A 24,582-nucleotide genomic window follows, 5' to 3' on the forward strand; every position below is an offset into this window, starting at 1 on the left:
AAGTAGGCTATGTACCATTCAGTAACATTTTTCCACGTAAACAGAGGAATGGAAGAGTTCATAGTTAGGCAGTAGGTAATTGATTGCATCTGTATATTACAAAAGTTTCAGCACTGGCAGTAACTGCACTGTATTCTTATTTTAAACTATTGCCTATTTTAAATTAATTTGTCCAGTCGCATAATTTTTGAAAAGATACTGAAGCAGGACTGACAAGCATGTTCTATATCCTACATCAAACAGTTTGCCTTCATACTGGGCCCATAAAAAAAAGAAAAAAACACTTCAAAACACTCAGATCGAAGTACCTTAATGAAGCAAGCAAGCAGCACTTCGTTATATAATTAGCAGGGCAGCTCCCCCATTGCCCAACAAAGGCAGAGACTCTTTAAGCAACGTGAGCAAGTCAACAAAACATTCAAAGTACTCTGCAATGCAAATTTAAATAAAGCCACATTACTCCCATCATCACATTGAAGATCAATTAAATTTATTTTTTTCTAAAAGCTATTTACACATTTACAAACATTTGTATTTTACAAAAGAAGTTATACTAGCTACTTTTAAAAACATTTTTCTTTACAAAAGCTACATAAGCAACTACACTGACGTGTCAAAAAGAACAGTTAGTTAGCTCTTGGAATATTAGCTAAATACCTATCCTCAAAAGACAGCTAAGCTAAACAAAGTGCAAGAATGACTAAAAGAAAGACCTGTTTCCAAGCTGCCGTGCTCCTGTCAGTAGGAATTCCAGGCCCATAAATGAACTACAGAGCTGATAACTGCCAACAGCTCACCAGTACTGACCAGAGTGTGGAGATTCCGTGGCTGGACCCATTCACATGAAGGGCTGAAGGGCAGAGGGCAGGTTGATTCTAGAGCAGTGACACGACAGCGAGGCTGCTGCTAAATACAACCCATCAAAGGCTGTATTTTTATTTGGCTACTAGAAGAATTGAAATGTACATTCCAGCAGAAGTTACCATGGAACACCAACATAAACAGTGGTGGGATGTGTCAGACCTAGCAGAACTCAAAAGCTCTCTGGAAAAAAAGAAAATATTTAGGAACAAACTGACCTTTGAGAAATAAGATAACAAAAAGACAAACCTTCTGGTCCAACACAAGCACCACAGAAAGGACGTGGTCCACAGCTTTTAGTGTCTCCTGGCAGCAGGCTGATGCTGCCTCTAGAGCTAAGCATGATTTTCCTGAAGATAATACGAAGACACTTCCTTGAGGCTACAGACAACATAAGGCATAAAAAAATTGGATGGACATGACAACACTCATAAGGTCAAATTAATAGCTAATTTTACAAAATAATTTGGCAAAATGCACCCCCTTTCTCCCAGTGCCTAAAGACACCGTTTCTCACCTATCTGACACCATCTCCCTCTACTCCTCTGACTATAGAATTGTCAGTGCAATATTCTTGGATGTATCAAATCTTAATAACTGAGAGGAAGCAAATGACTAAGGTATTTGGCAATAATTTACTGGGCCATCTCCATTAATTTACTTCCTTACTTCAAAGTACAGTTAAAAACCATTACTTCCATTTTGCTTCACAGCAGCATACTACAGGCAAATTCTGCATTACAATTCAGTTGTACTAGCCTGTAAAATCAGATAAATAAATCACCCTCTCAAGATCATTATGACTAGAATACCAATTAACACTGAATCTCCTCTATAAACTGCCCTTCCTTCCTCCAGAAGAGCTTCCAAGTCATTTGTTAGACTAATACTGCAATCTGTAATTTTAACATGTTCATTTTTAAGACATGCATTTTGTGGTTTTGCGTCCCATCCTCTCTATTTGTATCAACAGAAATAGTGCTGTACATTCTGCAGCTGTTCTTTGTTTGTTTTGTTTTACAGAATTAGCTAAATACGCAGGGTAATAAATAACTTGTAAAATAATCTTATGGCACATTAGAAGAACACCTCTGTATAAGTATTGCATGGCAGGAATCACAGACGCGAACAGGCTTTGGTGAGGAAGGCAGAGGCAGTTCATTGTCGGAACAAGCATTACAGAAGATCTCACCACAGTTTCTACAATGGTGCTAAATAACAGGGAGAAAAGCAGAAAAAAAAATCACAAAAATTAAAAATATACAGTGGAAATACACTTGGTAATCGGATATCAATAGATCACACAGAGAGAACAATCTGAATGTGTGATTCCTTCCAATTGTTCAGTCTGAGCATGGAACCAGTTTTCAAGAGATAATTCATCTAAATCTAAATTTATGGTGCAATCCTAGACAGACCAAACATATAAGCTTTGAATCCCTAGAATAAGACAAACTAACATGCTTTGCCAATTAAGAATATAAACAATGACAATGGATGAGAGCCTGTCAAGCAGCTCTTAAAATTTTACGTAAAAAGTAGGTGAAATAAAAATTTCTGCATATGTTAATAAAGCTTAACAATTAACACTGCTTTAAAGCCCCAATAGGCTCATTATTTCTTAAGACTAATATATATATATTTTAAAAATGTACTAAGGCTTCCATGTGTCAAATTTTAATAGCGCAACTGCTGCCAAGTACATGAGACAATGATTCCACAAGATTGGCTGAAGAAGTTTAAGTACGGTCCTCCACAGCACTGCACTAAACAAGCAACATTTCTTTTGAAAGTAGGGCCCAGCTGTGCTGCGCAAATCGAAGAACATCTCAAAAAATATCTACACATTCATCTGAAGGTTGACATTTCATGCTGATCTCATCTCTAAGACAACTGACATATTTCTCATACTATGCATAAATGAGTTGGAAGAAATTTCATTTGAGTTTTACCTTCCTTTTGGAAAGTGAGAATTCCTTTTCACATAACTTGCAATGTGTAGCCTCTTTGTCCTTCAACCAAACCTGCCCCTGGAGGAAAAAAAAGTGACCATAAATACGTGTATGGTCACAAGTAAACTTTGGGTTCAAAAGGACAAAACAAATCAATAGGAGTAATTTTTACTGCCTGAATTGCTGAATGTCCTGAGACCACTACAATGTCACATAGACACTCTGAGGCAGTACAAGCTTGCTCCAAAGCACTGATAACAGTGGGAATAGGTACAAAGAAGACATGCTGGAGGCACTAAAGATTGTCTATGGCAGAGCTGGGAAAAGCAGTAAGCTATCCAAGTCTCAAAGCTGAAACCTATTTCTCTACTCAATGAAGGAATATGTGAGGTCACACATCTCATGATCAAACACATGCCAACACAACCTCTGCTCTCAAGATGCACAATCCTCAAGTTCCCAGCCTTTCAGCAGTACAGTTCATATTTTCATAGACTTCTGGATGATCAAATATTTATTTATCATTAACAAATATACTATACATTCTGTAAAATAACAAGGGTGTACCTTTGCAATAAAATTCAGCAAAATGTGTAACTTATAGCAAACAATAAAAATAAAACAACTGAGTATTTTCTTTTGCTGAGTCTACAAAGAATCTGTGCTTCTCTCCCATCGGAGAATATCATAAAATGAGTCTCTTCTGAATAGCTGCTGCTGAAGAAGGGTCTTCTCACACTTGCAAAGCATTTCAAAGGGACAGTAAACACAAACATTTCTCTTTCCTCCAAATCCTACCAACCTGCAACGCTTTGTTTGCCTCTTTTATATCTTCTATTTTCAGCTTGGATCTAAAAAAATAAGATAATATTTCAAACTGTTATATTTTCACTTGCGGTCTAAAAATATTACAAGGCTTAGGTATTTAAAAATTAAGTGATGCATTCTGAACTTAGTGTTTTACATTACAGCAGCATCTAGGAGATGTACTAAGTACTACACAAAGACAGGCTCTGCGCTAAGAGCTAAGAATCCTCTGAATGGCTGCAGGTATGTTTGAGGTTATGCTGTTAAGGGCACCAGACAAGCACACAGCATTGCTACAAAACAGGAATTCAAACTTCTGGACTGTCTTGCCGGGGAAATCAGTTTTCCCACAGCCACCCAGTGCCAACCCACTCAGTACTGTCTGAACTACAGCATATATACTGTTAGTTTACAGGGCATAAAAGCCCACACTAGTCATGGCAAAGCAATTTAGAAAGCACATCCTTAAATGAAGCAGAGAGATATGGAGAGTAACAATTACTGTGCTCACAGCTTATTGCTCACCACAGTCTGAGTAGGTTTTGATAAGGTAATCTTTCACATAGCCTGAAGACATCGCAATAAACAATGGTCTAAGAGAATCTTCATCCCATCAAAGAAAGGAATCCATGAGCATGCAACCTCATAAAAAGATAAGTACTATCTTGCTGAAGTATAAGCTGTTATCTCCTACTTGGATTATTCTTTAGCAAACCAAGACATGCAAACTAGTCAACAACTTTCAATGCAAAAACACCTACTAATGTCCTGCAGGCCCTAAGATCTAGCTAAGATTTTCTTTCCAGAACACTATAATTGCATATGAGGTCAAGGTCACAAACCAAAGAGAAAAATCAACACATTTCACCTAATTAGAATTATTTTCTATTGATAAGTGGCTTGGTAATATTGCTTTATACACAGTAGTTTGCATGACTGCCATCCTATTCTTTTTCTTAACTCATATTTATAAGACAAATATAATATCAGGAATAATGAAATTACTCGCTCAGCTTGGATGCCAGTTCTTGGAGAGCAGCTTCTTGGTCCTGACATATCCTTTTCAGTTGCCTGTTCTTTTCCTGAAGTTTAATAAACTCCTTTAAAAAACAAAACAAAACAAAAACATAGATATATATATACAGATACACATACACCTAATATGCCTAGAAAACTGGTCCTAACCAAAGCTGATCTTACTGAGAAAGCCAAGTGAATGGATGACTCATCAGCCCCACTATAAAGATTTCCAAATTGAATTCAAGCAGCAACACTCAAGATCACAGTCTCTTAGGCCCTAAGAGATGACACCTACTTGCTTCTTCAGAAATCAAATACAATTCATTGCAGTCATCAACAGCACTATGTAGCCATGTACACAAGTTAGAGAGAACCTGAAGCAATTTCTGGCCTATCATGAGAGGACAGTCTTCAATAAAACTAAGAAAAATAAGGATTCTGGTTTTCTTTAACCAAAAGACAGAGTTCTGATTTGAAGAAGAAATGAGTAAAAAGAGAAACAATGTTTTCAATCTTTTTTCATATCTACTTGTGAGAATACATTAATCTAATCTTTCTTATCTGGTTGCAGAAATTCTTAGAAGTCCCACGTCTAAGTTCACAATTAACTTTTCAGTCAATTTCCAAGTTACTGTTCAAGTTTTATTGCAGACTTTACTTTTTTCAGGTTAATTATTTCTTGGGTCTCTATTCGCAGATGAGATACAGTTTCCTTTTCCTTTTGAAGATCATCCTCCAGAGTTTGCCGCCACTCCTTTTCTATCTTCAAATCTGTTTCCAGCTGGAGCCTAAAATATGCAAAACAAAGAACACAATCACTGTGCAAAACAGTATCGCTTTTAAAAATAATAAAAAGGAGATTATTTCTGGATGCAATATATTGTTGCCACAAACAGCCGCTCAGCTGATGTGTTTTTTAAAACAGAAACAATGCAGCAATGTTGTAACATTTCAGACATCATAATAGGTAAAATGCTACCACTTAGAGAGTGCTTTTGAAAAGAAACGCATTTAAAAGGATCAAGATTGTGGCAGCATTTTGAGAACATGACCTTAGTAAGCAAGAGAAGATTAACCACAACATTCTAAGGTGTTTTTAATATGTGAATGAAAGGAAGCCCTCCCCTTAACTCTGCGTAGTTTGTTTCTACGCAACCACACTGCCACTGATGACACAAAGAAGGACTGCATGCATCCCTGGTGCTCATAAAAGTTATTAAATATTGTATCTTCAGGTGTTACATCTTTTTGTTTAGACAAAGGCTCACGGAAATTTGAACAGAATCGAAGATAAAGAAGGAAAGACTTTAAAGTGCTATTTTTAATTGAGCTTCCTACATCGCTGAGGTTCAACATGAAGAGGGATCCAAACCCTATTAGTTTAACCAAAGTCCACTCACTGGCACTAGGGTTATTCTGATGCAAAATCACTCTAGCTGGAATTACACGATCATGGAAGAGCTGGTGTTTACAGTGTTACAGAGCAAACAGGACGGAAGCACACTGCTCAGCCTTCAACTTCCAAATCTTGACAAAACAACACAAAAGGAAAAAAAACCTGAGAGTTGTCATGCAAGGTTTTTTTTGATGGAAAAACCTGTAACCACATTAATTTTCCTGTTTGTTGTTTTTTAAAATCAAAATCATGTTTAAATGAAAGACTTACATTCGGGACACTACCTCAGCATCTGGTTGGGAAAGATCAGAAGTGAACATGACCTTGAGGTTTCAGAATTGCAGAATTCTAAGGTTGGGGTCTGAACTGTTCTTTTGCCAAAATCTGCAAAGATGACTGCAGTAGTAAAGTGAACATTTGTCACGACAGTTAAACAAGTTTACTGACATTCAGAGTTGTAAGAGAGGCAGGATAGGTTAGTAATCAGATTGGAAATCACTATCTTTTAAGCTCCAATCTTTGTGTCACGGATTTGCCCAGTCTTCAATAACATAGCTGTTATCTCCCAACAGGCTAAACACCTGCCCATCTGCAGGGAGTTTTTTTATACAGGTACTTATTTAGATCACTAATGAAGAATTTAACAAGAGGAAGGGAGGGGGTTGGCTTTTATGTTACATTTTATTATTTATAATTCCTGTGGATTAATTTTTTCTGCAGTGGCAAACTGAACAATTTTTAAAGGATTTTATCTTATTGATAATCTTGATCAATTAAACTATTCTTACGCCATTTCTCTTCGGGTTCACACCACTACACAGTTGAGAGCTTTGTTAAAAGTGTGGATTACTGCTACTGTACTAGATATTTTCTCTTGCTTACAATAGTTTCCTCATGAACTAAACCAGCACCTTCAGACAAAATATACTGTAGCTCCTCCCCCTCCTTCCAAGCTGCACAGCACTTCAGAGGTGCCCAAAGGTAGCCTGACCTTGGAACAGCATACTTTCTTCCATCTTGCCAGCATGTAACATTAATATCTTTAGTATTTACGTTCTGTTCAAAACCAATTATTAACAGCCAACTTGTATGAATGCACAAAACATTACTGCTGAATATTTTTTCAAACAGAAGAGATATACTTACAGCTGTTTCTCCTTCTGAGAGAATTCTTTCTGCAGACTTTCAGACTTATTCACATATTCCTGTTTAAGTTTCTCGTCCTCATTCTCAGCTTCCAATTGAGCCTTCTCTGCTTGCTGCAATCTGGTGTAATTCAAATCAACTTTGGGTAAAACTGAAGCTAGAATTAGGGTGTAGAGGATGAAGAAGACAAATAAAAGAAAAATGGGGAAATAGAAACATTTCTAAATAAAAACAAAGTTTGGGGGAAACTCACAAACTCAAACGAGAAATCCATACAATGCCTACAGAACTAGCTCCTGTTTTTCATACAGTCAGAGAGTGATCACTGTAAGTAATCAGGATTTTTATTTTATGCTAATCAATAACAGATGCCAAAGCATGATGATACATATTTTAGAATTGCAGCATATATCTTAATGCTTTTTTTTTTTTTTCCTTCCTCTTTAGCATATATTTCTGTGTTATTTTTGGAAGCTTTTTTTTTTTTTAAATAGCCCCAGTAGAAGTACTTTGCTTGTACTTATCACCCAGGGCAGGATGCGTGTTGTGCAAAAGCAGCTCAAAACAATTCAGGCATAAGGCTGAATACAGAGCACTGCAATCAGACAGCAAAACACTTAACTAGCCTAACACAACAAGACATACCCCAATAGGTCCCACTACATTTACAGAACTACCTCAATTACATCACGTTTGTAAATGTAAACAGTCTGTATTAAAAATAATGCATTCTTACACTAATTAAAATAGCTCCATACTAAAAACAATTTAAGTAAAACTGATCAGTCAAGAAGTGAGGGGCTGTTTTTTAAATGTAATCTTTCCTTTCTGAATGCCAGGGGTTTGTTTCTGCTTCAGGTCCAACGCCTATGGAATCCATTGTGGTTTCTCTCTGCTTTACCACCTCTTCAGTGCAAAAAAACATAGGGGTACTGTAATAAAAGTAAAGGTGCTAAGATGGAACTTGCCCTGAAAAAAAGGCAGGAAGTGGAAGTGCCTGTAAAATACCACTGAAAGTCCCCACCTGCTGCATCTTGTTTAACAAAAATGCTTCAAGTGCCCGCACAGGGAAGTGGGGCAGAAAGCTCTGATTCATTCTGTGCTTGATTTCACAATTCCCAGCAACTAGCTGAATGCAGAGTCAACTCACAGCTCCCAGTGTCAGCTAAGAAGATATCAAGTCAGCCACCTGTCTACATTTGTGCTTCAACTGATAATGTTGCCCCGGTGGGAATTTCCAAAAGCTGCTAGCAAACAAGCGATAAAAGCCTAGAACTAAACACTTCACAAAGAGTGCACTGTCCCATTCTACTATACCTGCTGTTGTGAGCACCTTCACAGACACATTTGCAGTGATAGAGCACACAGGCCCAAGCCAGATGGAAAGGAGTATTCTAGGACAAAGCAGGGCCAATTAACTGGACAAAGACACTACATCAAGCTGCACAAGTCTCTAAGTTACAGACTACACCACAGAGCAGTTTGCACAACCAAGGGAGAAAGGGAGCTTGCTGCCCAAGGTACATGCTAGCCAGCCCAGGCTACAGCATTGTATGCTAAACCAGCACCAAGAACGACAGCACAGCTGCAGTGCAGACAAAGGCTGAGTGGGACTGAAGTCTGCAGCAGGATTTTAGATTCAGATGACACTGAGTCAGATAGATACTGGTTTGCATAGAGTGACTGTGAGATGGTTAATGCTCCCATTTCTACTACAGTCTATTCTTGTTTTTTCGAGGCAAGGGGATTTTCCTTTCTCTCTTTTTAACAGAAAGATCGTGTTAAAGGCTCTTTCTGGTTTCAAAGCAAGGAATAAGATTATATATTATCACGCAGCAGAAACCCTTCTTGTATTATGGTGCTTTGCCCCTACTTTTGCAAACACATTCCCTCCCGCTGAAAGACTCAAAAGATTTTTTTCCAAGTCAACTCTGTGTTTGCTTTTCAGAGGAAATAAGGGGAAGTGCATCAAGGGCAGCCCTAAAACTCTTATTTCAGCAGCACAGGCAAGCAGCAATTCAATGCAGAAATATGATTTGCAAAGACTGCCTAGCGATGGGTGGAGAGGGAAAAGGGGTTGGGCAGAACCATGGGTTAGGATTATAGTACTGACACAGCCACTGCCAAACAAGTTAGACAGGCACCCTAAATGTAAATCCCATCATTACTACTGCTGCCATTCTAACTGCCCTGGCGCAGTGGAGGCAAGAGCTACAGCCACATTATTTGCCAGGCCCTGCGGCCCTTTCTTTCTGGAGCCCGAAGTCCAGGCTCCAAACACAATGTACTTCCAGGAAAATATGCTACTCTCCATCACATCAGGAGAATGGAATTGTGCTGTAACTGCTTTATCCTCAAACCCTGGAATTCTTCTACCATACGTACCAAATGTATGTTTACACCTCCTTTCCTTCTTAAAGGTACTATTGTGATACAGCACTCAAACCCCTTCCCCCAAAAGCCCTGATCATGCTGTTCAAGAAAGCAGTGCTAGTTACAGTGGAAAAAAGAAATAAGAGAAAAAATGAACAGAGAGCTTGCTTTTGGGATAAATATAGCCCTGAAAGTGAAAGAAACAAGCAGAGATGAAGAGAAGTATTACTCAGAAGGGCAACTTTTAAAATCTTTTAGTGCCATAAAGAACAGGAAAAATTGCCAGATAAAAAACAAATGTCATAAGTAAGTATAGTCCAAATGAAGATAGTTGATAAGCTTTTTGACAACAGACAAGTGAATAAATAACATTAGAAAACTAGCTTACATTTTCTTAACAGTAGTGCAATAATTTATGTTCTCTCTCTCTTTCTTTTTAAAAGAGGAGCAAAGCCAGATCAGAAATGATGATCTTACAGAAAACAAAACAGAACCCAGTTACGATCAGTTACAGCGCAGGATTTCTAGTACCACTTTCTATGTCAAACTGTCACTTTACAATTCTGAAGTTGCATTTTATCAGTAATATTTAAACAGAAGAGAGCTGGAGGAGCTTTCAGAATGATATATCTTTGACGAGCTTATACTGGTGCTGAGCTTCATTGCTGGCGCATTTGACAAATGACATTGCAATAGTCCTAGTTTGAGTTAACAGATCTTTGTCACTTCACAAATGCAGTGGACAAAAATCAAAGACAGATGAAGGCAGCAAAATAGTAAAAACAAAAATTAGGATGAAGGATAAAAGAAAAAGAAAAAAGAGGAAAAAGGATGTCAATAAAAGAATATTCATGTCACTAATTTTTTTTTTAATATATAACCATGTTTTTAATAATCAAATTTAAATGAAAAAAAGACATGTCAAACACCAAGATGACAGTGCTTATGGATGTTATATTCCACAATATAGTCTATTAAAAAAGACCAGCATTGCACGTAGGCCACTAAATTAAACACATGAACCACATTTTAATGCTACGTTATGCATGCAGTCTAACGACAACAGACATTTATATAGCAGAGTTTTAGTCTTTCACTTTTCAATCTTTCAGTGTAAAAACTCCCCATAATAAAAGTAACGGTTGTGCTAAAGCAACTGAATGATTTTTAATAGCTGCAGCAAACTCAGCAGTGATCCATTAAGGAGTAAACGCTTATATCAAATAATCTTGCTTATGGAATAAGCTTTGTTTACAATTGCATTTCATTCAGATGGAGAAAAAAAAAAAGGTAACATCGAATCCACATTTGAAACAGCTGAAATAACAGCTTTTGCTATTAGCACAAAAACCGAGGAAAAGAAGAAAGACAGCAGACAAAGAAAAATGAAAGATTAAGTTTTTACTTAAAATAAGTGCATTTGCTAAAAAGAAAAACAAAAATCAATCCATAAAGCACTAGTTACAGTTTCAGGAACTTTCCTTTAAAATTTTCTAGTTGAAAGTTACATTTCAGTGGCAACAGTGTGGGAATGCAGTAAAATATATGGGGATGGAGAAATGAATGAAGGAAAACAAGGATGGATCTGTACCTTTGTTCTAGTTGTTTCATAGTAGCGTTAATTTGATTGGTCTTATCCTCTAATCGACCAATTATTTCATTCTTTTCTTTCATAGCATCTTCAGAAACCTGTGTTACAAAGAAGGTCAAAGACAAAGTAGTTTTGCATTGTTACTCCAAGGAGATTTTTTTTCTTCTGAAAAAAACAGAGCAACTGTCAGAACAATACTTACACTGAATTTCACACCTAGCAAACCTGTAGTTTACTAAGGATGAACTTTTCATTTCAGTTTGCTTTCTTAATCATTTTGTAAGTCAACTTAAATTCACTGATCACCTTTTTAAGTCGCTCACTAGACCTTACTAATAACAAACCAAGATACCGAGACCTGGAAATGACAAAGGTTCTCTAACTGTTATCAGACTTTACCTAATGTGCCTGCAAATATTTTAGGAATTTTCCTACCATGCTGTACAATTTTGATTGCTTGCATAGCTGTCACAATCCCAGCTTGAAGACCCAAATACAAGGGAGAGCATCACCCTTGCAATACAGATCAACACTATAACTGGATCCCTGAACATGACATTGGGCATGATTGAACTGTTTGATTGACTCAAAAATGGGTATGAACATTATTATGTAAAATCACCTTCCCTAGAAATTCAGCTTTAAAAAACAAAAATCTACAAGTCCTGATTACATTCCCATCTTCTTTTTCTTTCTATTTGCATTTCCCCTCGTTGAATCCAGCTTCCTCACTGTTTTCAGAGGAAAAATAACATCCTGTGTCCACTACCTCACTTAATTCTCTGCAGCGTTATTTTTCCCCACTCACTCTACCAGAATTTGACTGTTTTCTTGTGTTGTTTTTGATTATTTCTTCTCTAAATTAAACCTTCTGCATAAAGAATTTAATGCTCAATTTCCCTGGTGCTTTGTTAAATTGGGTCTCTGAAATCCATATTCTCTCAAAACATTTTTTAGCTTTGCACATTACAGATTTTCTTTATTTGTTAACAGCAAACAAAACCTTGTTTTCAAAATGCTTTGCACTGCTTTGAATGCTCACATCTTCTCTTTAATATCACTATACGACTGCACCTTTTGTATTTCTCATTTTCCATACAGGACAGGTCAAGGAGTATGAACATCACTAGATATACAACTATTCTATTCCATACAAGTTAAAAGGCCATGCTCTTATTTTTATGCTTTGCTTTTCTATAATCTCAAGAAAATGAAGTGTCTGCCTTTAACAACGCTTTGTGTTAAATCACAGCAGCATCAGTAATGTTCCAAACAAACATGTTGACCTAAAAAAAAGCAGTAATTAGGCAAATAGCAGTATCTATAATGGAAATGCATCTCTCTTACTTCTGTCGTTTCATCAGATTAACAGCAGACCTTACCTGCAGCTTTTGGTACATTTCCATGTTAATTGCTTTAACTTCATCAAGCTGCTGCCGAAGGCCTATGAGTGTGTCCTGCTTCTCGTGGATGTCCTTCTCCAGTAACTTCATAGCAAGTTCTATCTCATGTTTCATGCTAACTTGAACTACCAGTTCATTCTCCATATCCTACAAAACACACAGACGACACAACACAAAATCCTTCAACAATTATTGAATGTTTTATCTATGTTTTGAGAAGGAGAAGAGCTAACAGAACTGCAGCAACATCATTCCAACACAGAACTCTCTGTAACTGTGCAAAGTAATTATCTACTGCAATAGCATTACACTCGTGTACTTAGTGACTTACGCTTGAAAAAAAAAAAAAAAGAAAGAAAGAAAAGAAAAGAAAAAGAAATAAAACACTTTTGGATAAGACAACTCGCATTACACAATACCACATCATTTCTCATAGACACAGAGTTAAGTATTAATTACAAAAATACAGCTACAGGATTTCTATTTTTGCAAGAAATACTTAACATACATACAGAACATGCAGTGCTCCTTATCTAAAACATTCTCAAAGAAATTCTATTTTCCTGACTGTGTTTTAGCAACATTGTTACAGAAATGCTAAGGCACTGACTGCTTTTTTAGAAAACCTCTCATTATCTGCTGTTATGGAAACAACACTCTGGATTAAAGGCAGAGCCTAACCAGAGCCAAACCAAAACTAGAAATAATTATACACTGACTCAAGTATCACCTTTCCTAGAAATGCTGGCTACTTCAATGAAAGAGCACTCACCTGCCGGAGCTGTGATTCTTCTCGAAGCTGCCTCCGTGCCTCATTGTACATCTCATCTAACCCCTGCCTGGAGTGTTTGTATGTCTGAAGTTCTGCTTCAACATCCACTTTAGTTACCTAGAAAGATATGCAGAATCTTTATTCATTACGAGTTTAGCCACTAATACCATAAACTTCAATCATGGTACAAACAGGAAAATAGCTACTGTTTCTGCTTAGTGGTCATCAGTTTTATGAGAACTGAGTAAACTAGCAAAATAAGCTGTACTACAGTATGCCTTATCCTTCAGTAAGTCAATCCAAAACAATACTTTTTCAATATTGAGCAATCCAAACACACAACAGATCTGTACTTTTACCTGTAAAGGGAGTTTACTTCTTATCCTTTACAAGGATTTACATTTGGAGTTACAAATCACATCTTAAAAAGCAATTGTACACACATTTTTATTCTAAATGATGTATCATTCTTTTAATAAGAAAGGTCACAACGCAGTTCACCAACCAAAACATACTCTATTTTGACAAAATTCTCAGACAATACTCATAGATGCCCTTAAGATACAGCTTTAAATATATATATATATATATATATTATAAAACAACCTAGAATCCTGTAGCTTCAACCTATTTAAACCATTATAAAGCTTCCCAAATTTAACAGGTTCTTCCCATAAGAACAAAAAAAGCTGTTTTAAATTTGGCCAACTAATGCTTTCTTCAAGATGCAAAGGAAGCACAGTTAAATGACAACAAACCACACTATATTAAAGTAAAATTGGCATACCTCTAGATGATGCTGTGTTTTCATTAAGATCAGAGTATTTTCACTTCTTAATTGATGATTTTCTTCCTGAAGTTTAATTATATTGTTTTTGGCTATTGCTAACTGGAATAATGATAAAAAATAACAAAAAGTGAGCACTGTTATAAGCAGGAAGAAAAATCAAAGCATTCTGATGAATGTGAGACCAACACATGCTCTGTCCTGTTCTTGCAGCCTAACAAAGAAAGGAACAGCATACATATCCAAGATACTTCATTATTTTATGTCTGACAAAGAAAAATATGCTTTCTTTTCATTGTTTCATTGTGATTCAAAGACCCTCAATCCCCTTTTCCCATCTTATATTTTTCTCTTTCTGTTTGAATTGAAATATATCTGATTTTGTTCTTTCTGGACAACTTAATGTATCATATGGAGCAATTTAAATAAGAAAGGCTCTTCTGGATGTAGAGAAAAAATATATACAGAAAACATTATAACTGGGCCCTTTATTATATATCCTAACACCGGGCCTACAAGCCAGCTGATCAGAACAGATGGATGGCTAAAGATGATGGTTTGTAAAGGAACCCAAAAACTCAGGACACTCAGGACAAAAAGTTTTCCTCTCTCTGAACACACGAGCACAGTAAGCTAGCTATCCCTTCAACAGGGATAGCTGAATTCAGACATCCACAGTTTCCACCTATTTCTCAGTCAGTTTGTGTTAAAAAGAAAGGCACTCACTCTTATAAAGCTAAAGACTTTAGAATCTAGTGAAGTATCAAAGATAACTGAAAATATAAGAAATAAACGCAGTACCAGATCCAGACAAATGTAAAGACTGTATGTGGTAAATAAGCAAGAAACAATCGTTCAGCTAATGCTGAGAACTGTAAGAGAAATTGCTTACTGAACTACTTTCTGTGTATCAACTGGTGTCACCCATTGAGCACTAATCGGCTGCACAAAATCAGCCTGACAGCCGGCCTGAAGAAACGCTTACTTTCTGTTGCTGACCCAAGTGGGAAATTGTCATGCTCTGTAGAATTCATTTACTGATGCTGCATGCTACCTAAGCAAGCTGACTGCAAGCTCCTGCAGCTACTGTACCTTTTCTTCGAGATAAATTAAAAACATCTGAACATATTCTAGACTGAAATAATTTAAGCATACTTATTTAGAATGTTTGATATCAAAGCACATGTATTGTATGATACTAAAAAATAATACCTCTTCAATCAGTTTAGTGTTTGACTTCTCTAATGAATCAACTCTTGCATGTAGGCTGCTAACTGTGCTACTGAGAGAGAGAGAGAAAGAAAGAAACCATTACTCAGAATTCTATCAAAAACCAAGCTCAAAAGCTTTAATTGACATACAGTCATTAACCATTAATAAGACCCAAAAGATCTTCTCCCATTATTTGAGGTTTTCTTAAACAGAAGGAAATCATGCTCCTCTGCCCAATGTTAATATACTTCTGTCCAGTGCTCAATGTCATCCTGGTCACTTGAACCAGTTTTTGAACCAGATTTTGTACCCAAATGTTTAAGGAGTTGGCTTAAAAATGAGTTTGCAATCTTCTTGTCTTCCCAGCCCCCAACCCATATATAATGAAAATCATGCTCTGGATTCTCTTCCTCCAAAAATTTATTTTTCTTCATAAATTCATTTTTCTTTTATAAGACCATCTGTTTCTCCACAGTTTTTGATACTATTCTCAGAGTCCCTCCTCCTTGCTGCTTCTTGCCTTAATTTACAACACTTGTCAAAAAAACTGAGTTTTTTTATTCTAATTTTTTAAATCAAAGGACATCCTTTGACCAGAACTTCTCCATCACCTGACAGCCCATCTCTGCTCTAAGCATATTTTTATGCTGCCCTTTCTGCACTGAAAAAACACCTATCCTGAAACACCACTTATTTTCCCACCTATTTCTGTGGTGGGGTCTATAAAAGCCATCAGTGCATTAAGAATGGCAAGGTAGAAGAAATCTACACATTTCATGATGTGTGGAAAGAAATAACCAACCTTAAAAATGAAGAGAGCTATTGAAGCATTGGTTTGCTAGTAACTTTGTGCATAAACCAGCGTACAGTAACATACAACAGCTCTTACCTGAATGATGACAGCTATTACTAAGCAACCACCGCCGTGCTTAACTGTGACAGTTCTTTTCGCCTCAATACAGTTTAATTTTGCTTGTATTGGATACACAGAGATTCTGTGTCCTTTAGGACACTTCTGCTCAGTGACTGACACTGCTTCAAATCAGAGTATCCACACCCCAACTGCAGCCACATAGTGACCAACAGATGAGACCATCAGCATTACATGAATAAATACAACTGCATGTCAAAAAGGGATCAAGATCAGCTACACTACAGATTCTACAGAGGGAGATCTGAGCAGGTTTTTTTTTTGCCAAGGCAAGATGTGAAACCACAAAGATTCATCCACAACACATGATAATACTTACTGACAATTGTTAAACAGACTGCAGTTAAAATGGTATTTCCGACAACGCATCCAGATCAAGCTTTTCTTTCATTTGAAGTTATAAATCTTGAACACCACAACCAATTTTGCCCTGCTATTTCTTTCTCAGAAGGTTCTGACTATCAAAAACAGAAGCATGAAAACACATTTCCTTCCTCAGTCTTCCAAAAGACAGACTTCTTTCAGCCTCTCTACATCCTCAGTATAAACATGAAAAATATTCGCCCATTTCCCTGAAGTTCTCTCTCACAAAGCTGTGGTAGAAAAAGAGATAGAGGCATTCTGCCTGTAAGCCTGAACAGACATGCATACTTCAAAGTAACACTTACTTCAGTTGTCTATTTAGTTCTTCAACATAATTCTTTTGGTCCAAAATTGCAGCAATCTGTTCATTTCTGAAGCAAGAAAACCATAAATTGAGCTTTAACAAAATGAAATAGTGAATTATGTTCTGAAAGTTTCAAATGCAAATGTTCACATTAATTGTACTTTAAAATAATAATAATAAAAAGAAATTTCATCTCACAGTCTTGAAGTGAGTAACTTACATGCTGTGACAACAGCGAGAGACAAAAAAACCCACTGCTTTAACTGCAAATAACTTCTGTTTACTCAGCCATAACTCAGGTTCTTTGAAATACTGAATGCTCCTTTACTCAGCTAACTTGCAATCCTTCAGTACTGTCCATCAAGGTCAGTGCAGTAGGTGAAGTTACTTAGCCTGGCTCCAGAGAGCACACATTCTGATAACTAACCAGTAATAGGGAACAGTGTACTGTGCCATTCTCCTCAAGACTGTGTTTCGCTTTTAGGAAATTTTGTTTCTACAAAGGACAGCTCATCAATCAAGAAATTATTTGTTAATATCCCAAATCTGAGGGACTTAGGGAGGACATACCTTTCCTTTCCTCCAATGTCATCGTCACTCTTTAAATACATAGAGAAATCGATCACACCAACCTAGGAGCAAACAAATGTATACAGTTTCATATGGTGAAAGTAACTGTTGTCCAGGATTCAGGGTTTTGTATCTATTTACTAATACCTCAGTTACATCAGCCTTTTAAAAGGTTTCAGTTTATTTAAGTGAAGTTCAAAAGAACTGAACAGCAACATTTTGAGCCAACAGGCCCAGTCTCATTGATTTGTTCAAAACGTTTCCTTGGAAACAAAAATAAACCATGAACCAAATCCTTCTCATTATGAAGAAATGATGACTTCTCAAACCTGAACAAGCTTAGCCAAGAGCTTATAGGAAAATTTCCAGTACTACTGAACCCTATAGGTGACTGAGGAGGCTTGAGATAATTAGTCTGCAGTATTTCAGTATTTCACGTAACAATCTTTCACAGCACACCACCCATGATGTTTCTCCCATGCTTAACTTCTCAAAATTCCATGCCCAATAGCACTACCTCTCTGCACCTGCTGACTACCAGGTATGCACACACAACTTTCCATTTCTACTTTTAAACCTTGCTAAATCTTAATCTTTACTTTCTATTCAACTGTAATTCAATCATGTATACCATAAATATCATCACCTTGAGCTCTGCTTCCAAGTCTATTCACAGATCTCTACGTAACTCATTCGCTTTGCCAAAAGTATTCCTTTCTTATCTCCATCGCTACAATAATATTTCCATTTCTCTGATGTACTGCTTCTTTCATCAGCTCCATTTAGCTTCTGCATACAAATAACTCACTACATTTCCTTGGATTGCACATTGCTCTCCTATGCATTTCCTATCATAATCTTCTGTCTGTTCTTTCCACATCTTTTCTATAGAGTCTCTCCTCCAAAAGAGGATGTGTTTTATTTAAACATATTTAGCAAAATATACCTTTTACCTTAAAAATATACCTTTAACGTTTTCCTTTAATCCTCAATGTGAACACACATCTCTCCACTGAACAGGAATCTTCCAACATACCAAAAACATACTCCCAGATGTGATTCCAACCATCCTTTAAAAGTCTCTTTCTACTTAATTCAGCTTACTGTTCTTGGTTTCTCTGAAGATGTCTTATTTATGCTACTCTTCACAAAAGGAATTCCTATAAAACCTCACCATGACATCCACAATTACCTTCCCAAATCAAGTCTTCTCTCCCCTCGTAGAACCTTTAAAGCCACTGAGTGACCTAGATAACAAAGATGCAGCTAGCAATAGCTACTTTGTAATTTATAACACACAGTAATTCTCAGTACTGAGAAAAGCACATTGATAAGGCTTTTATAATCACATGCTTTTCTGTATTGTCTCTTCTGGTAGGTAATATCAGTACCTAAAACCTTAGAGAATTACTAGCATGAACACAAAACCTATTAGCTAGAACTTTTCTTTGACAGAAAAATTGCATTTTCAATCAAACATACTGAAATAAGTAATTAACATTTAAACTACTCAGAAATTCTCCAAATTATCTGGAAAAAAAAACAATCAGGGCTGAGCACAGCTTACATATATTTATAAATACTTGCATGTATGCCTTTAAAAAGATTCCATCAAGATTCACTTAGAAAAATAGGAGTTGGAATTCAAAGCAGCCTGCAAAGCACACAGAGCTCTACTGACACACTACTGATACTGCTTGTTTTGCAGACAGAAAGCAGTCACACCCTCTCGTAAGGTCTTTTATTACACTAAGTGAAGCATGCTAGTTTTTCTTTTATTCACATTCCCATTGTGTTCCAACAATAAATGGATCAAATGGGATAAACTGAACATGGAACTATGCCCAAAGAAAAGGATGATTTACACAATTAAAATGGAAACAACTCTCCCATTGCTACTACTGCATCCATTTGACAATGAAACCTTTGCACTCTGATGTTTATCACCATCCAAAGGTCTGATCCAACTGATACTGAGGCTAATACAACATCCCCACTGACCTGGGATCATGCCCTGAGCAATCTAGTCAGATTTCTAAGTTCTCTGCACGCAAAATGCTCATTGCCTGCACGCACGTTACTTTACCTGCACTGACTTACTTGTGAATCCAGGTCTTCGCCCTTTACGCACAGGTTAGCATCTATTACATTCAGCCCAACCAGCAGCCCAACAATAACTGCTCCTTCTTCTTCCATCATCAGAGCATGATACTCATAAAATTCACTGTTAAATAAAAAGATGGTCTCAATTGGTACACTCCATATATCTATGTGCAATAAATTATAACATTAAGTGACACTTGAATCTGAACTTTCTTTGATTCTCATCTTCCTCCAGCATTCCTAAACATGAGCCAGGTCTTTGCACATTTTGCTTCCACAAATGTTTAAAACTAGGAAGCACACAGTTTGCCTCAGAAGCTATTCAAAAATACAGACAGACCCTTTGGCTGCAGAAATCTAACCCACAAGCTGGTGGAGGGCTGGAAAGTTTTGGCAGGAAGACTTCTCTTGCTTTTAAATAAGGGTCTTCCCTATACGCTTGTAGTAGCCAGTCTGGACATTAATGAAGACATACTTGAAATTAAATAAGCAAAGTAAGAGACTAAAGGGTTTAAGAAAAACAGGAAGAAATGAAATTATGTAAAGGTTTTTAAAAGAAAAATACTCCACCAAGCCACAGAATATCAATATCCTCCTTGCATTCTCTAAATAAACTTTAGACCCTATGAAACAAACTGCTCATTGAATGGAAAAGTCCACCACTGCTGACCATCAATGTCATCCTGACACATCAGCATTATTTGAGGTAAATAACAATTCTTCAAAATATTCATAAGTGACAGAACTGAAAATAAGATGGTAAGTCCTTCTTTCCTTTGTGCTTCACTCAGCTCATTACAAAGGAGGAATTATACTAGAAGAAAGCAGTGTCAGATTTAGAACTGTGGAAGGAAGGGCAAATTCAAGTCAACAGTCCTTTACACAATGGCTGCTTAGTAGGAAACCACGCATATGGTAAAGGGTGAATTAATCTCCTCTCCACATGCTTCTAATCCACATTCTGCATGGCTGAGGAACACAGCAGGAGCCCTTCCCCATCACCCCTCCAATGAAAGAGCAGTCAGGCACACTGCAGATGATGGGGGGAGACGTCTCTTCATCCATCATCTGGCCCTCAATCTTCATGAGACAACAGGGTTTGGTCTCTTGACCACAAGGACTGGAGGAAATCAGCCCAGTTGCCGGAAGCCATGTCTTGATTTTTTTTTTTTTAAGTATATATTAAAAAGCAGCAAATAGAAAACATTATTTTTTCAGGAGACTACATGTATAAAAATAAATTCTAAACAAAAACTATTTACCTGAGAAGCTCTCTCTGAATGATTAAACAGCGAAGATAGTCAGCCATTTTCTTCTGCATTAGTGCCAACCGTAACCAGGCCCGGGCACGGCCCAGTGGTGTTCTGGAAAAAGGGGATGGAGAAAACACACAGTCCAAAATCAACAATATATCAATTAATTTACTGTCTTGATTATCTTATCAGTCTACCGGTAGCGCAATTAGCATTTCTGAAACTATTCTGTTTCAGAAATATAGTTTTTAAAGTACTGAATGACACAGCACAACTCTACACGACTCACATCACATTCTAACTTCAAGTTGTACATCTTCACAAACTGTGGTATCTTAATAAGATAATTCAAATAAAATGATGGCAAATTTAGCTAGTAAACATTAATATCTAACAAATTAAACCTCAACATTTTCCTGTAAGTATGCACTTACATACTTACAAAGTGATATGCATATAGGTGGAATAGGGAGAAAAAAAAAACAGTCAAAACCCACACTGATATGCTATATTAAGATGGAAAGTGCAACAAACATAACCAAAGGTATTATTTCATCAAGCTTGATACAAGAGTAAATAATAATTAGTATACCTATATGCTTTAGATGAGGTCTAAAGCTAAAAATTATAACCTTAATGCTACCACATAACCATCTCAATGTAAACAAGCCCTTTCAGAATTGAATATGTAGTCAACTACACAGCTAGATGCAAAAGCAGTGCAGAGGGATGGAAGGAGACTGTAGCCTATAGCATAAATTCATATTCCAGAAGGATCCTGCACTGAAGGATTCTCCTATGGGCATCCAAAGAGCTGTCCAATTCTTTTCACTTCAGTATGGTACCTTTTCTTTTCATTCAGAGTATGTGTTTGCTACAGTTCTAGACTGTAGACTGTGATACAGAACCTATTCCTTTTTGTACTGTTTTTGTCCACCACTCAGAAAAGTTCTCTCCCAGAAATATCAGAAAAGCACATAGAATTCCCACTTTTGTAGCTCTTTCACATGGAACATCAGCAGCTAGCAAGATCCCCCCATGTACTCCCCCAATATCATGTGCTAGCTGTTCAAAGGCTTGATTAATGCCAAATTAAATGATTACAACCGTATTCAGATCCCGTATTTCTTGCAGTATATTTTACCAATACAACTTACTTGAGGCCAGGCAAATCTCTGACACTTGCTGCTATTTCCTCAGCTTCTGGATATAATTTCTCCACAAGTTCCAAAGGACCCCAGATAGTTTTATTGTAACTTAAAAAGGATTTTCTTACTAGGAAACAAAAAACATCACTGAGTTAATTGAAATGCTGGAGCAGTTTCCTTCAAAAATAGCTGGCCAGTTCGCCAGTGCCCAGTCATCTTACAAATTACTTTGCTGTGAACATAAAACTGCTGCTGCTAGAACAAGACAATATGAACAAAAAAGTTTAGTTAAACATACATGCTACACGTGTACAGATGTTGAATCCCTGGATCACTCACAACAACAAACGGTTTACAAAGCAAAAAGTTGGCAGGCACAGAAATGCAAATTGTAAAGTACTAGGGACAGCATTAATTAAAGAAGGAGAGAATTTACATACTTTACTGTCTTCTTAAAGAAACATGGCACACTTAGATCTGATTCAAGAGAAAAAGGAAGAAAGACTGCATGTTTGGGATGAGAAACATGCATCCAGAATAACCACCACACCTTTAAGGCCATGCTTCAGACAGTGCTCCATGACAACAAAGAACTGCTGCAGAGGAGGGTAGTCAGAATCCAGAGTACGGCCAAAGCTCAAAGCTGATTCAATGAGTCCTTTGATACTCAGTTTGGCCATGTTCAGTAAATTTGCTCTTTCTACAGCTGTTGGATCTTTTACAGCTAAGGCAAGAAAGAAAAAAACGTTATGGTTCAAGTTTTAGAAGGATGCAAAACAATGAAATGATTCATAGCTGCTTTGCTCAAAGAAAGCTTACCTTAAACTAGGTAAATTCAAAGGTATAATTCAGTAAGTGCTACAAGCCACCATGTCATGGAGAGGTGGATGGTCCAGAACAAAAACCTTCACAGATCCTATGCTGTTGTAACAGGTGAATCAGAAATGGAGGCCAAAAACATCAGTTCTCAGTTACCTTGTTGTCCTTGCACCTCTCAGCAGCAGTCAGAAACAGCAAGATAGCATGATCATCAATGCTGTGCTAAAATGCTCAGCTGCTTAGGAGCAATCAGAGCCCTTACTGCCGTATCTAGGAAGCATTTCTGCTTGGTATATTGTAGCATAATAGGCTCACAACAGTTCTCTCCTCTATAGGATTATTCTCCATGGTGGCTCTACTTTCACAATGATTAAAGGATACGTTTTCCGTTTGAGGCTGCATTTACTCTCAGTGAGTAAATCTAGAGTTTTTTCTTAACAACAACAAAAATAAGTAAAAATAAAAACCTAAGATCCTTGTTATGGATAGAAAATATTTCCTGGGCAGAAAAATCTAAGTGTAGGAAATAAAGCTTTTGCCAATAGTTCTAATTAGCAATGCACTCTCCAGAACGTACACGAAGAAATTTACATTTGGGGTTAAACCTTGTCAGTAAGAGTCCCACAGCTTTTCAAAGTCACTCTAATCAGACAGAACAGACAAGGTTCTTCTCCTTAGAGCTGCAGCTACTGAGAGCAGAGTGTTTGGGAGATTCCTAGTTCATTTTCACTCATAATGAAGCATCTCAAACACTCAGGCTGCCATCTATTTTACCAAATGGAAACGTGAGACAAAGCCACACTGTTCATTCACCGGGATCAAAAGGATTGGAAAGAAGCAAAAGAAGTTTACGATGTATTGCTTTCTGCTGTTTGCAATTAAGTATTATATGAGTGTGTGTGCATTTTCTTTATAGCAGCCAGTTCCTCACTGCGTTCCTCCAAGAGCAATCAAATCACTCGTCTGACTTCTTTAACGGCACTGCTTTAGGCTTTTAGATATCAGAAGCTTAGAAAATCACCTTCTTAACGTTCTCTATTCCTAACTGCCCATCAAACACCACAGCAGCACACAACCCAGCCTACCTCACGTCTTCTAGAAAAGAAGCATTACTGAGGTAACGCACCCAAGACAACCTTAACAATTACTTCCATATTGCCTCAGCTTACAGGCGCTTCAATGGAAAACACTGTCACACGCGGGGACAGCTGGCAGCACGGAAGGGCTGGCGAGGTGCTGAGGCAGCCCCAGCCCAGCGAGAGCACGCAGCCCCCCGCCGCCCCCAGCACGACCCACCCGCACGCCGCTCTTTTCCCTCACGTGGCCGCCGAGACGCAACGCGCGGGCTGCCGGCGGCCCCCCGCCCCACAGCCGGGACGAGCGGAGCCGAGCCGAGCCGAGCCGCGGGCAGCGTCCGCGCGCGGAAATCGAGCGGTCTCCGCACTACGGCTGCGGCGGGGTCCCGCCCGCGCCTCCCACCGCCGCCAGACGCCGCTCCGCCCTCCTCCGAGACAGCGGAAAGCCCTCGGCTCCCGCGCAGCAACCGCCCGCCGCCGCGGCCCCTGCCGCGTTGCCGCCTCTCGAGGCCCAACAGCGGACATTTTCCGCTCGCGGCCCCCGGCCCGGCGCCGCTCACCCATGGCTGGAGAGGAGGAGCCGCCGCCGCCGCCCAGGCCGCTCCCTGCGCGCCCCGCGCCTCCTCTCGCCCCGCCCCGCCCGCTGCTGCCGGAGCCCGGTCCCAAGGGCGCCCCCTGCGGCGGGAAGACCGCCC

At 38.0% G+C, this 24,582-nt stretch overlaps 1 protein-coding gene across 5 annotated transcripts; it reads right to left on the bottom strand.

Annotated features, from left to right (window-relative positions):
• Window positions 1–468: 468 nt before the first annotated feature.
• RUFY2 (RUN and FYVE domain containing 2) lies at window positions 469–24,551 on the bottom strand. Of its 5 annotated transcripts, none has more exons than XM_031602861.2 (18): window positions 24,448–24,551; window positions 22,543–22,716; window positions 22,002–22,119; window positions 20,854–20,955; window positions 19,589–19,712; window positions 17,489–17,550; window positions 16,920–16,985; window positions 15,321–15,390; window positions 14,109–14,210; window positions 13,322–13,438; window positions 12,529–12,696; window positions 11,147–11,244; window positions 7,183–7,302; window positions 5,299–5,428; window positions 4,626–4,720; window positions 3,616–3,664; window positions 2,814–2,891; window positions 469–2,072 (listed from the first exon to the last, which is right to left on the bottom strand). In XM_031602861.2, the coding sequence occupies exons 1-18, from the start codon at window positions 24,449–24,451 to the stop codon at window positions 1,929–1,931; spliced, it is 1,821 nt and encodes a 606-aa protein (XP_031458721.1). In that variant the 5' UTR covers window positions 24,452–24,551; the 3' UTR covers window positions 469–1,928. The 5 variants fall into 5 exon arrangements, with proteins under 5 accessions (XP_031458721.1, XP_090001003.1, XP_090001005.1 ...); XM_090144877.1 differs by having other exon boundaries at window positions 15,321–15,387; window positions 24,448–24,527; XM_090144879.1 differs by lacking the exon at window positions 24,448–24,551 and adding an exon at window positions 24,108–24,436.
• Window positions 24,552–24,582: the final 31 nt, after the last annotated feature.

Source organism: Phasianus colchicus, chromosome 8 (assembly GCF_987193195.1).
Source record: "Phasianus colchicus chromosome 8, bPhaCol1.hap1.1, whole genome shotgun sequence".
NCBI lineage: Eukaryota > Metazoa > Chordata > Aves > Galliformes > Phasianidae > Phasianus > Phasianus colchicus.

What these genes read in the sequence shown, in the direction of transcription:
- RUFY2 (XM_031602861.2), bottom strand. An exon ending in TCTGAAGCATGGCCTTAAAG is followed by an intron (nt 22,120 to 22,542) that starts GTGTGGTGGTTA and finishes TTTGTTTCCTAG; the next exon opens with TAAGAAAATCCTTTTTAAGT. An exon ending in ATTCAGAGAGAGCTTCTCAG is followed by an intron (nt 19,713 to 20,853) that starts GTAAATAGTTTT and finishes TTTATTTAACAG; the next exon opens with TGAATTTTATGAGTATCATG.